Source organism: Pinus tabuliformis, chromosome X (genome assembly GCF_031772625.1).
Source record: "Pinus tabuliformis cultivar Carrire ecotype Pingquan chromosome X, CPIR1, whole genome shotgun sequence".
In the NCBI taxonomy this organism is placed as follows: Eukaryota; Viridiplantae; Streptophyta; class Pinopsida; order Pinales; family Pinaceae; genus Pinus; species Pinus tabuliformis.
Genome location: NC_142308.1, coordinates 852002335 through 852016018, shown reverse-complemented (window position 1 = coordinate 852016018; position 13684 = coordinate 852002335). Strand labels below are relative to the sequence as shown.

General features: G+C 39.4%; 1 protein-coding gene across 3 annotated transcripts in view; it reads right to left on the bottom strand.

Moving 5' to 3' along the window:
• Window positions 1–11625, bottom strand: part of LOC149142408 (Regulator of chromosome condensation (RCC1) family protein) — a 136414-nt gene extending 124789 nt beyond the window's left edge. Inside the window, exon 1 of one of the 3 annotated variants that reach the window (XM_089449368.1) lies at window positions 11319–11625. In XM_089449368.1, the coding sequence (XP_089305494.1) occupies window positions 11319–11502 (184 nt within the window). In that variant the 5' untranslated portion in view covers window positions 11503–11625. The remainder of the gene's footprint in view (window positions 1–11318) is intronic. The other 2 variants (XM_089449366.1, XM_089449367.1) reach the window with 2 other exon arrangements.
• Between the last annotated feature and the right edge of the window lie 2059 nt (window positions 11626–13684).

The window sequence follows — 13684 nt, the reverse complement described above, 5'->3', positions numbered from 1 at the left end:
GAAATTCTAGATTGAAGCAGTTTTTAAGGCGCTAACACTTGGAGAATTTGCAAAGTTTGTCTACATAACGGAAGGGTTGACTTGGTGATTGGAGGAAGTATTTGTCTAGGTCCAAAGGTCTTGGATTGTCTCATTTTGATTTGATCTACTAGTGGAAGAGTTGGACTAGGTTTTCCCCTAAATAGGGGTTTTGCCCTGGCTGAGCCCGTATATCTTGTATTCCTTGTTCTTGTAATCTTAATACATTTTATTTTGGCAATTGCTTGATGAAATATAACATAATAAAGAAGGAAAAGAAGTCAACATAAATCGCAAGTAATTATTAAGAAAAGAGGAATCAAACCCTAAAATCTACATGCATTGATTTCTCAACACGGTATCAGAGCTAAGGTGAAGGAATGACTATTTGAAGATCACTTTGTTGGCTATCATTTGAAGGAAGGAAAACAATCTTGGAAGAAAAGATCACTCTCTCGATGGCAAGCTATCTGAAGATGGGACTCAATCTCTTGAAAATTGTAGGAAGCTTTGTTGGAAGGATCATCTACAATCTATCTAAGAGAGTCAAGAGTGGAGGGCTCTTGGTTGCACTTACAGGTACACTAAATGATGACAATGCTTGGATTATTGATAGTGGAGCTTCAAGACACATGACAGGAGAAAGTGGACAACTTCATACTCTATCAAAGGGATCATCATCACATGCAGTGGAGCTTGGAGACAACAACAGCTATGCAGTCAAGGGCCTTGGATCTACATCATTGGAGCTAGAAAGTGGAGCAAAGCTACATCTTAATAACATCCTCTATGTCCTAGGTTTGAAAAAAGAATTTACTTTCCATTTCTTGTTTAGAAGATAAAGGAGATAGAGTCGTTTTGTAGATGGTAAAATTTTGGTTTGGGGAAAGGATTCTAGTTTTGAAAGGGAAAGGGTTATTGGGATTCGTGAAGGAAGATTATATAGAGTTACAACACCATCTCCTCAATATGAAAATTCCTACCCTCAAGGAACCCCTACTGCAGCAAAACTGAATTTACTTCTACTTGATTTTAATATACATTATCAAGTTATTTTTCTGAATACTGAAGTAAATTACTTCTGCAGCCTACACTACTTTAAATTTGATTACATGGCACAGAAAACTGAGCAAAGAACAAGATACATAGCACAGTTATTTTTGGACAAAATAGACCCCGGAAAAACCCAATGCGGGAAAACCGGTGCAATAGCTCTAAAGGTTTTCTATTATTAAGCAGTAATTCTGAATACAAAGTTGATTGCCCTCCCGGCAAACCAGTGACAAAGAAAAATAATGGCGGAAAACTGAGTGATTTTTACCTCACTTCATCTAGCAGATTCTGGCTGATCTGGCAACGAAACAGGGTAACCCGGCTACCTCTACACTGGCCCTGCGTAGGCCCTGCGTCAGCTCTGCGCTGTCTCTTCTGCCTCCTGCGTCAACCTTCCCGGTTGTTCCGGCAGTTCTGGCTTTCTGCGTGAGGGCAGCGTCTACTTCTACACTAGCCCTTCTAGCTCTGCGTCGGGCTTGCGTGGGCCCAAATTGGCTCAGCATCAATCCTTCTAGCTGTTGCGCTGCCTCCACTAGCATCTCTTCGTCCAATAGTCCCGAATTATCCCTACCCCTCTGCTGCAGAATGATCACTCAGTTCGAATTCTCAGCTTCCTAGCCCCAGAAATCGAACTCTAGATCAATTCGTTCTCTCCGTGTGTGTTTCTAAATGAACCCCAAGCCTCCTTATACTTTTCTCGTTGAGACTTCACGGACAAGATTAAATCTCTAATCAACGGCGAAGATTAAAACTTGAATTGATTCACTTTCTAGAACATTCTCACCCATATTTTGATTAATACCCATTAATACTTTACTTTTCCTAAGTTTAGACTTAGGAACCCCATTAAAAATATTAATTATTTTAATAAAATACAATCTGGGTAGAATTTCACCAAACGGTTTTTGGGTTCTTTAGAACTCATGTGCCTTAGCCTCTCCACCAATTTTCATGGCTAGAGCACATCCGATGCTATCAAAAACTAGCACTCCTCTTAGCGAGAAAAGTGCTCTAACAACAATTTCCAACTGCATGTTGCTCTGTCTCTGAAGCACCTCCTTTCCGCACTGTTGTTGCCACCAACACTGTGTTTCTATTGCAATTGTACTGCTACCCATGACACTGCCACTGCCACTGTTGCATCTGTACTACAGCTCCCTCTCAAATGCTGCATCTGCTATGTTGCTAGCATTGCCACTACTAACACTGCATTGGTACTGCAACTCAGTCGCTGAGAGAAGCCACTAAAAAACATCAAAAATTACTGAACTTAACTGTGTTCAGCATAATACCATGAATGTTGGAATCTGACTACTTACTAGTCTCTGACCCTTCGAATCTTCTGCGTTGCTGCTGACCTCTGCACTGCTGCCAACCTTGCTCTGCGCTGATCAGTCTCTTGTCTCAGGCTACTGCATCTTTCCTCCATACAATCCACTACATCATCTGACACTAAGTCCCTCTCGCTACTATTGAATCTTGGGCTCTCGTAGCAAGAAATTGATCCAAGAGGTGGACTCCTCAAGGATCCTGCCCACATGTAGTCCTCCCGAATACAGCTCAATATCGCCCCATTTCCCTCCTGGAGATGCGTGGGCACTCATGGCAAACTCATCTTCATCATTTTTTGTTGGAGTAGCCTTAGGATCATGTTTTTCATCCTTATCCTTTTGGTTCAAAGGACACTGGGATGCAAAGTGGCCCATCTCGCCACATCTAAAACATTTCACCTTCGAAATGTCCTTCTTCCGCTTCGGCTTCTGCTGTCCCTTTGATGCTATAGCCACATTCCCCTCCTCCTCCTCTTTGGTCTTCGTTCCACTCCCACTGTTGCCATTGAGATTGACCTTAACCAAGTCCCTCCTTAATTCCTCCTATTGAAGTGATGCCCACATCTCCTCCCATGAAGGTAGTCTTTCCCTGCCCAATATACTTTGGACGAAGACTTGCCATTCATCCAAGACTCCATTCAGGGTTGTCCTTACCATCGCGGTAGACTAAGGAGTAGACCCCACTGCAGCAAGTTGGTCTCTGGTGTCCTGAAGACGTTGAAGATAGGAGTTAACCCCTTCTCCCTTCTGCATCAATGTCCGCTGCAACTTTTTTTCTAGATACATCTTTCGTTGTTCGGAAGAACCTTCATACAGTGAAGACAAAGCTTCCCACATCTCTCGGGTTGTATCTTTGCCCTGCAAGTGTGAGACCACATGATCTCGAACTCCATCGAGTATGAACCTCTTTGCCTTTCCCTGCTCGGCCTTGTACTTTTTCTTCTGATCGTTGTCCGCTGGAACAGCCACAACACTCTTGACGTAGGCTTCGAGATCATACTCCTCCAGAACAGCTAAGATTTTGGTCTTCCATATGACAGTTGGAAGCTTCTTCCAACCTATCCTGATCTCTGAGCCCAAGTGATGCCATCTCACCCAAACTGTCGAACTAACTCCTCTAGTCATTGCTCAGCATTGTTGCCCAACAAGTGAGAAATTCAAACTTTTGGCAAGAAAAGTTCTCTGAGGAGAAAATTCCCCTTCTATGTGTCTTCGCCCTTTTCCGACGGATTTTTGCCCCAGCAAAAACTGCGTCCTTCAAGCACTGCGTTGAGGCTCTATGTCACTCCCTCTGCCTCTGCAAACTCATGCACTGGAAATGTACCTCTCCGTCGACTCTCTCAAAGAGAGATTTCCTCGGATGCTTTGCTTCCTGGCAAGGACTGCGCAATCCCTTCAAGGGGATTCGAATTGCTGCCAAATGCAGCTTTTGGCCTCTCTGCTCAGCACTGGATCTGCGCTTCTTGTTTCAAAATCAATGCTCCGATACCATGTGAAAATTCCTACCCTCAAGGAACCCCTACTGCAGCAAAATTGAATTTACTTCTCCTACTTGATTTTAATATACATTATCAAGTTATTTTTCTGAATATTGAAGTAAATTACTTTTGCAGCGTACACTACTTTAAATTTGATTACATGAAACAGAAAACTGAGCAAAGAAAAAGATACATAGGACATTTATTTTTGGACAAAATAGTCCCCGGAAAAGCCCAACGCGAGAAAACCGGTGCAACAACTTTGAGGGTTTTCTATTATTAAGCAGTAATTCTGAATACAATGTTGGTTGCCCTCCTGGAAAACTAGTGACAAAGAAAAATAATGGCCGAAAACGAGTGATTTTTACTTCACTTCACCTGGCAGATTGCAGCTGATCCAGCAGCAAAACTGGCTAACCCCGGCTACCTCTACGTTGGCCCTGCGTAGGCCCTTCGTCAGCCGTACAAGCTCTGCGTTAGCTCTGCGCTGTCTCTTCTGCCTCCTACATCAACCTTCCCAGTTGTTCCGGCAGTTCTGGTTTTCTGCATGAGCACAGCTTCTGCTTCTGCACTGGCCCTTTTGGCTCTACGTCAAGCCTGTGTGGGCCCAGATTGGCCCAATGTCAGTCCTTCTAGCTATTGCGCTGCCTCCACTAGCGTCTCTCCGCCTCTCTGTCTAGTACTCCCAAACTATCCTTGCCCCTCTGCTGCAGAATGATCACTCAGTTCGAATTCTCAGTTTCCTAGCCCCAAAAATCGAACTCTAAATCAATTCGTTCTCTCTATGTGTGTTTCTAAATGAACCCCAAGCCTCCTTCTTATACTTTTCTCGTTGAGACTTCAACAGCCGAAATTAAGTCTCTAATCAACGGCTAAGATTAAAACTTGACTTGATTCACTTTCTAGAGCATTCTCACCCATATTTTGATTAATACCCATTAATACTTTAATTTTCCTAAGTTTAGACTTAGGAACCCCATTAAAAATATTAATTATTTTAATAAAATACAATCAGGGTGGAATTTCACCAAACGGTGTCTGGGTTCTTTAGAACTCATATGCCTTAGCCTATCCACCAATTTTCATGGATAGAGCACATCCGATGCTACCAAAAACTAACACTCAAGCCCTTGTTCATATGGAAATTAGTCCCATCAAACTTTGGCATAGAAGATATGGTCACATTCACGTCCAGATAATACCCTCTTTAAGTCAAATGGTGAAGGGCATCCCCAACATCAAGGAGGACTATGAAGGAGTATACAAGTGATGTGCCTTGGGAAAGAATACTAGGAAACCCCTTACAAGCAGTGACACAAGGTCTAAGGAGGTATTAGACCTCATTCATTTTGATGTATGTGGGTCCATGTCTAATAAATCTCTTGGAGGCCACCAATACTATGTGACCTTCATTGATGATCACTCCAGAAAGACATGGCTCTATCTTCTCAAGACAAAGGATGAAGTATTTGAGAAGTTCAAGGAGTTTAGATCCGAAGTTGAGACCTTGACCGAAAGAAAGATAAAACCCTTAGATCTGATAATGGGGGTGAATATACTTCAAAGGAACTTATAGCTTATTGCAAAGAAGCAGGCATTAAGAGGGAGATCATTGTTCCCTACAATCCCGAACAAAATGGAGTAGCAGAAAGGAAGAATAGAACCATTGAAGAATGCAAAAGGACTATGATATTTGATCAAGACCTACCAAAATTTCTACGGGGGGAAGCATCCATGACAACAATATACATAAAAAATAGAAGTTCTCATAGAATCCTTGACAATATGACACTGGAAGAAGCGTTTTAAGGGAAGAAGCCATGTGTAAACCATCTCTAAATCTTTGGATGTCCCACATACATTCATATTCCAAAAGACAAGTGTAATAAGTTAGACTCTACAAGTATAAAAGGTATCTTCGTTGGGTATATCCTTTCATCAAAGGCTAATAGAATCTACATCAAAGAAGAGAGACAAATTGAAGTTAGCAAAGATGTTATATTTGATGAAAATGATGCGTACAAAAGATCCAAGGATATACCTATTGAATCCAATGAAGAAGATGCACCAAGAAGCAGGGCAACATGACAAGTCTCCTACAAGTCAAGAAGAAGAAGGACCAAGTGAACCTATTCAACCTACAATTATTCTCGAAACAAAGAAGAGGTCAAATTAGTTAAAAGCTACACTTGAAGATGTCGAAGGACATGAAGCAGCGAAAGGAACTTTCAGAGAAAGCAAAAGGCCAAAAAGATACTCAGGATATGCAACATACATGACAAAGTTAATTGAAGCAGAACCAACTACCTTTGAAGACGTCGCTCATCAAGAAGAATGGAAGAAAGTAATGCAAGAAGAATATCAAACTATCATGAAGAATGGGGTTTGGATAGACAAATACAAAGCAAGATTTGTTGCAAGAGGTTTCTCTCAAAAGGAAGGAATAGACTATGAAGAAACGTTTGCTCCTACTGCCAGGTACACTACTATTAGATCTTTGGTTTCTTTAGCAGCCACTATGGGATGGAATATCCATCAAATGGATATTAAAACGGTCTTTCTAATTGAAACCATTGATGAAGAAGTATATATTGAACAACCAGAAAACTTTGAGATAAATAGCAGGGAAACTCATGTTTGCGGACTATAGAAAGCTCTATATGGCTTGAGGTGAGCTCCTAGGGCCTAGTATGCAAGAATGGATGCCAATCATTTAAGGATTAGCTTTGTTAAAAATTTTGTTGATGCAAACCTCTACATCAAGATAGTGAAGAATGAACCAGTTATTATACTTTTATATGTGGATGATTTATTTATTACAAGTGTGGAGCGCAGAATTCTAGAATGCAAGAAGATGCTGGCAGCAAAATTTGAAATGAAAGATCTGGGACTCATGCATTACTACTTGGGCTTGGAAGTTTGGCAGAAACCCGGTGAGATATATCTTGGTCAAGGAAAGTACATAATCAAGATGTTACAAAAGTTCGGTATGATGGATTCCAAGCCTATGACTACTCCCATGATCACAAATCTAAAGAAGTTGAGAAGCTTTGACTCTAGTCTCATTGATCCTACAAGTTATTGTAAGTTGGTGGGCTTTTTGAAAGTTTGATGTACTTAGCGAATACTAGATCTGATATATGCTTTGTTCTAAACATTCTTAGTCAATTTTAGTTGGAGCCTCGTCATGACCATTGGATAGTTTCCAAGCACATTTTAAGATACTTACATGGAACTATTCATCATTATTCAAGACTGCCTAAAGTATGATCGAAAGGAAGTCAAATTGACAAGTTTTACTGATTCTGACTAGGGTGGCAGTGAGATAGATGGAAGAAGTACTATTGGTGGCGGTTTCAATTTGGGATCCGCAATGATTTCATGGATGAGTAGAAAACAATATCCTATTGCTTTAAGTAGTGTTGAAGCTGAATATGTTGTTGCATGTGAAGTAGGAAAAGAAGCAGTGGTTTAAGAAAACTCTTATCAGATTTGTTTGGACTCTGGAGGGCCACTGGGTCCTACAGTGATAAATTGTGATAATCAAAGTAGCATCAAGATGTCTGAGGACCCTATATTTCATGCCAAGACAAAGCATATTAACAAGTACCACTACATTAAAAGTTTGGTGCAGGACGAGGTCGTGAAGCTATTGTATATTCCAAAAAATGAGCAAGTAGCTGACGTGTTGATGAAATCTCTTCCAAATAAAAAGTTCAAATATTTTAGAAGCGTGCTTGGATTGGTTGATTTACAAATTTAGTAGATAGGGAGAGATGAAACATCTTGGGGCGACAAGATGCTTGGGAGGACATCTGGCCGGCCTGTGATGATGTCTAGATCCTGAAGTAGGGAGGGTGGCTTTGTTCTTGGAGCTTCGACCTTGGATATGCACCTAGATCCCTAGGTTGGTGTTAGAGCTAAAACCTAATGGTACCTATAGAGGCTAAAGCTTGGAACACACCTTAGTCCCGCCTAGTTAGATACCCTAGTCATGTATCTAATCTGTAGCACTGCATGTGTTATAACTCTTCATAGATTGTCATTTTGAGTTCATCCATGTACCTATGTATATATGTAATTATGAATACCTCCCTAGTTAAGAGGGAGTGTTGAAAAATGTAACTAGTGTTAGTCTTCATAATTGTATTTGTCAAAAGAAAAGAAAAAGAAATTTTATTGTAAAAGAAAAAAAAAAAAAAAAATTGAAGCATGGGTTTCATGCTCTTTTATTTATTTTATAGGACATAGCCTCCAAGGCTCCTAGGGTTTGTCAAGAATCAAGAGAGTCATTGTCATATTTATTAGACCCTTCTTAGGCTTTTGTATCATGTAAAAAGACTTATTTTTGAGTCAAATATGTCATTTGTCACCTCCACAACAAGTTGGCCCTGGCCTAATGAAGTCGGCCTAGATTAGGGCTATTCAACCCAGCAAAAGGAGTATAAATATAAGTGAAACTCAACCTATTTGGCATCCATTCACTCACAATTTCGATCTACAACTCTAAGGCAAGAAAAAAAAGAGCGACGAGCAAGGAGAAGGAAGAAAGAAGTTGGGAAAGACAAAACAGCAGTTTTTGGGCATCTCTCTCACACGTGCGAAGTTTTTTAGGGTTTATGGGCAAGTCGCAGGGGCCGAAATTTCTGCAGTAACTGAAGGTCCGAAATTTTGTAGCTGGGGGGCAGAAATTCTGGATTCAAGTGGTTTTTAAGGAGCTAACACTTGGAGGATTTGGCAGAGTTTGTCTACATAAAGGAAGGGCTAACTTGGTGATTGGAGGAAGTCTTTGTTTAGGTCTAAAGGTCTTGGATTGTCTCATTTTGATTTAATCTACTAGTGGAAGAGCTGGATTGCATTTTCCCCTAAATAGGAGTTTTGCCCTGGCTAAGCGCCTATATCTTGTGTTCCTTGTTCTTGTGATCTTCATACATTTTATTTTGGTAATTGCTTGATGAAAGATAACATAATAAAGAAGTAAAAGAAACCAACATAAATCACAAGTAATTATCAAGAAAAGAGGAATCAAACCATAATATCTACATGCATTGATTTCTCAACATCTCTTTGTGATCTTACCGGCATATTGTTTTATTGTTGAAGTAATTTGTGTAATTTGATTTATGATGATCAATGAATGTAAGATAAGACAATCTAAGAAATAATCATCAGAATCAATTATCAATTTGCAGAACTCTTTAAAAATTAGCAGATTTTATGGTAGAGTGAAAGGTGTTTCATACCCTCACCAAGCTTCAAATCCTTCAAAGACATGTTTCACACTTCATTCACCATCTCACCAATAGAAAAAGAAGGTTGTTTGATGTGGGTGGGGTTGGGTGCAAGTTCTGAACGAATTCCACAGCATAGATACCCCACATGTGACATCTCAAGGTCTAGGTTTGATGTTAGAGTGAAAGGTGTTTCATACCCTCACCAAGGTTCAAATCCTTCAAAGACATGTTTCACACTTCATTCACCATTTCACCCATAAAGAAGGTTGTTTGATGCAGGTGGGGTTGGGTCATAGTTTTAAAACTCGGACTCGAACTCAAAACTGGCCGAGGGTCAACTCTAACTCGGTATCGACTCAGACTAGTTGATTCCAATGATTCGGTCTTTGTAAAAAGTACACTAAATACTTAATTTTAATGAAAAATCATATTTTTAAAGATTTTTATTCATGTTTCCAAACTCGAAGCATTAGAATAATAGAGAGAATACAACACTTGATCAAACCATGCTCATGAATATATCTATTATATCAGAAAGGCACCGAGTGCTTTGTCCAATACATGTATAATATAGAGATCAAAACAAAAACACATAACCAATGCTGCTCCAAAAACCAACTCTTCAATGTTGCTCCAAAGAACGCCTGAGAACCTCCCCAATGTTGCTCCAAAAACCAACTCCAACTGCACACAAACTCCTCACAAATGCTCACATAAAAGCAATGAGATAGTTGTGAGGAAATATGAGGGGGTTGGGTTACCTTTATAGGCGTGGAAGAAGGGTAGAGGGGCTAGGAAATAGTTTAAACAAAAAAAAACTAATTTCAAGTCCGCCCAACCTGCCTTTTTTCCCACCACCGAGATCGACCGGTTTAAGTCAGGCTCAATCGGTCCAGCCAGTCCATTACCGAACCAGCCAAATTGGTGACCAACTTGGCCAGTTCGGTAGCAGACTGGTTGTTGCACTGGATAATTGACGTAGTCGGTCTGGGCGGGGGTATGGCTCAGTCAACCGGGTCAATTCCGAGTCAGACCGGCCTAGTTTTAAAACTATGGGCTGGGTACAAATTCTAGATGAATTCTACAGAATAGATACCCCATATGTGACATCTCAGCAGAACGGATTTTTTCAAAGTGTTGTAAACTAGGTACATAACATTGTTATAACTTATATTCCCCAAATGGAGAAGGGCGCTCTTGCTGCAGTTAATATCGGAAGCACCTTGTTTAAAACAAAAAAATATCTTTTCATTTTTGTTGGACACCTAACCCTCGGGGATTGGGTGAATAACTTATTAATGCATAAATAAAGAGAAATATGAACAGTTAGAATAGGAACCAACCTTGGAAGATGAATCTCAAGTGTCGCTCTGACACTCTTCTATGTTATATAAGGCTATTCTCATTAATGCAATGGCAATCTAATTCGGGAGTCGCTCCTTGGCCTGACATGGTATCAGAGCCAAGAGTAACTGCCACTCAGTGTAACTCCTTTGCCCTCCGCTCAGACCTGCCTCTCTGATTTTTCTGCCATTCTGGCGCTCCTTCTAGCGCCTAACAATTTTGATTATAACTGGAGCCTATACTTATGCATTTTAAGGTTCTCAGGTAACCAAGATCAAAGACCTTCATAAACGCATCAAAAATGTCATCCACATACAGTATGATGGCATCATATCTCTACCTCTGTAAATGGAGATAACATGGTTGCTCTATATGTAATGATGTTAAAATACTAATGAATACATCTTGAATAGCTTTTTCTCAGTGCAAGATTGTCCCTACAATATTTTATCAGTCCTGACATAGGAGCTTTTCTTGGTTTTTCATTTCTCCTAGTATACAAAATTTTACTTTTGGTGATATGAAATGGTTGGCAAGATGGGCGACGAAACGTTCTGATCAATACATGTGCAGAGCCGCCAAATAATTTATGGATTATTTATTATTAAATAGCTAGTTTATGATCAAATTCTTAAACATCAAATTCACGAACCAGCCAATGAATAGGATTAACAGTCAACTATAGAGCTTGACTCGGAAGTTTTTGCTACAAGGATGGGATGCCGAATTTGACCTAAAACAGTCTTTGTTTTTCAGATATTTTTGCAAATGGTTAATTTTTATACAATTTCTTTATTTCATTGTTTGACTCTGGTAATGAATATATGTGATTGTAGAAATGGGTGGAGCAGTAAACGTACGAAGTAACGCAAGTGCATGCGCACCCCCACAGGCAATGGTGGATATCTCTAGAGAGGACAATGATTCTACAAATTGAGGAAGCCATTCATCCTTTTGTCGTCCCGTTGCCAGCTGACCGTCTGTGCCTGCTCCCCAACTCCACACTTCCTGCTTCTGCTCCTGCTCTTGCCCTTCCTCTTCCATTACACAGACAGACCAGTGCAAAGATTACATCACTATTGAAATAATTTGTCAATTAAATTTATGATGCCTGGGAGTTTGTATGTAATTCTAAGAAATCTTTTTAGCTGTGTGTAACCGTTTGGTGGGTTTTGTTCCCTGACTTTTTATATCAATTTGTAATTATTATAGCTACCCTGCAGGTATGGTATTCCCTTTTTTTTCGATTAGGTATTACTTTGTTGGTTTGTCATCACAATTTTGCAACTGGATGTAGTTTAGCATTATCGATTGAATTTATTTTTATTTTTTCAACAAAATTTTACAATTTTTATATAGTTTAATATTATTCATTAAATTTATTTTTATATAATTTAATTTAGTCAAAATATTAAACATTACATTACAACATTCTTATAATATTAAATTAATACTAGAAAGAAAGAAAGAAATTATTTTAACGTTTATGAGGTTAAAGATAGCCTATGGGACAGATTGCTTCTTCATCTGTTTCATGTATTCGGCCCTTTTTCTGTGAAGCTTCAAAATAAATGCTCCTAGCTTCTCGACAAACCCCTCGCTAAATAGATTATCTCAAGAGCTCGCTACCAGCATATCTGCATAGCTTTCCGTGTTGTCTTTGAAGGCCTCACATTCTAAAATGAAATGTTTTTTGTTTCCACTTTTCCGAAAGAACAAAAAATGCATACTCTTTCCTCTCACACTTCCTTTGGCCTTTTCTAATGCCCTGTTTCACAACAGAGTTGACGAGAATTAGTCCTTAACTGAGCAATAAGAATTTTGGCTCTCCAAGAGATATTGGCCTCTATGTATGCTTTTGGTTGATGACTATGAGTGGGATTAAACACTTCAATATAGTATTTTTCTTTCTTCCTAGCTCCTTATCCCACATACGCTTGTGGAACTTTTCCATAACAAAAGTTTTTATCTCTTTGTTGTTTATGGGACGCACGTTCAAGCAGATACCCCGTTTACTAAATCATTTGTTATTTTGTTGCATCGAAGTTTTTTTTACTCTTGCACAATCTATCATTAAAGACAACCTTAGGCCATCTACCCTCTTCCATTTGCTCAAATTTTTTAAAATACCTTATGACTCGCACCATAACAATTGCTTCAATAGGAGCAGTCCTTGGTTCACTTAACATGATATCATAAGGAACTGCACTTTTAACCTTAAATTTGTTTGTAATCAAATGCTTCTAAATTTTCTCAATATGTCTCCACTGCATGTCGGATGTATTGTTGGCCCATAGTTCGCGACCATAGAGAATCATTGGAATCGCTATAAGCCCAAAAAGAGTTTGAGTGGCTTTCCAGTCCCATAACTCTGCCTCTCTACACCTATTTTGAAAAGCATAAAATGCATTCCAACCCCCCAAAGTTCTTTTCTTTCTACAACCATTCCAACTTAGATTTTTGTTGAATTCAATTCTGAGGTATTTGTAATCCGCAACTTCTTCCGAAATGTTGTCTTCAAAGTAGAACTTATGTTGATTATGTTTTCTTTTCTTAGAGAAGACCACTACTTTCGTTTTGTTGATATTTACTTGCACACTTCTACAAAAATGCTCAAGGGATATTAAGTGTTCTTGCAAACCAAGAGTCGATTTAGCAATCAGAATAAGGTCATCTGCATACAAAAGAAACCTTATAACAAACTTGCCCAAATAGATACCATCACCCCCTTACGAATTTAATCACTCCTCAAGCTTGTCGATATATAAACTAAAAAGGGTAGAAGACAATGGGAAACATTGCTTGACCTCGATATCGCTTCTAAAACTTTCAAAAATCCTTGTTGAAGTTCTAATTTTGACTTTCACCTCTTCATACAGCCTATGCACAGTTGCTCTCAAGTGTTTAGGAACCCCAAGTTCCTCCATTCTGTGCCAAAGCTTATCCCTAGGAACCGAGTCAAACGCTTTTCCAAAATCAACAAAGCAACAAAAGACTTCTTCCTTTTTCTCCCAAACTTTTTCAATGATGTGCCTTAAAGTTATACAATGATCAACTGCGAAATGTTTAGTTCTAAAACTTGCTTGCCCTTTAGCACGCTTATCTCGTTCCTGTGCCCACTTGCTAATTTTGTTTTCTATCATGCTTTCAAATAACTTTGCACACAAAGGGTTTATCATGATGGTCCTATAATTGGAGGGATTATTGACGTCACCGCTCCTGAAAA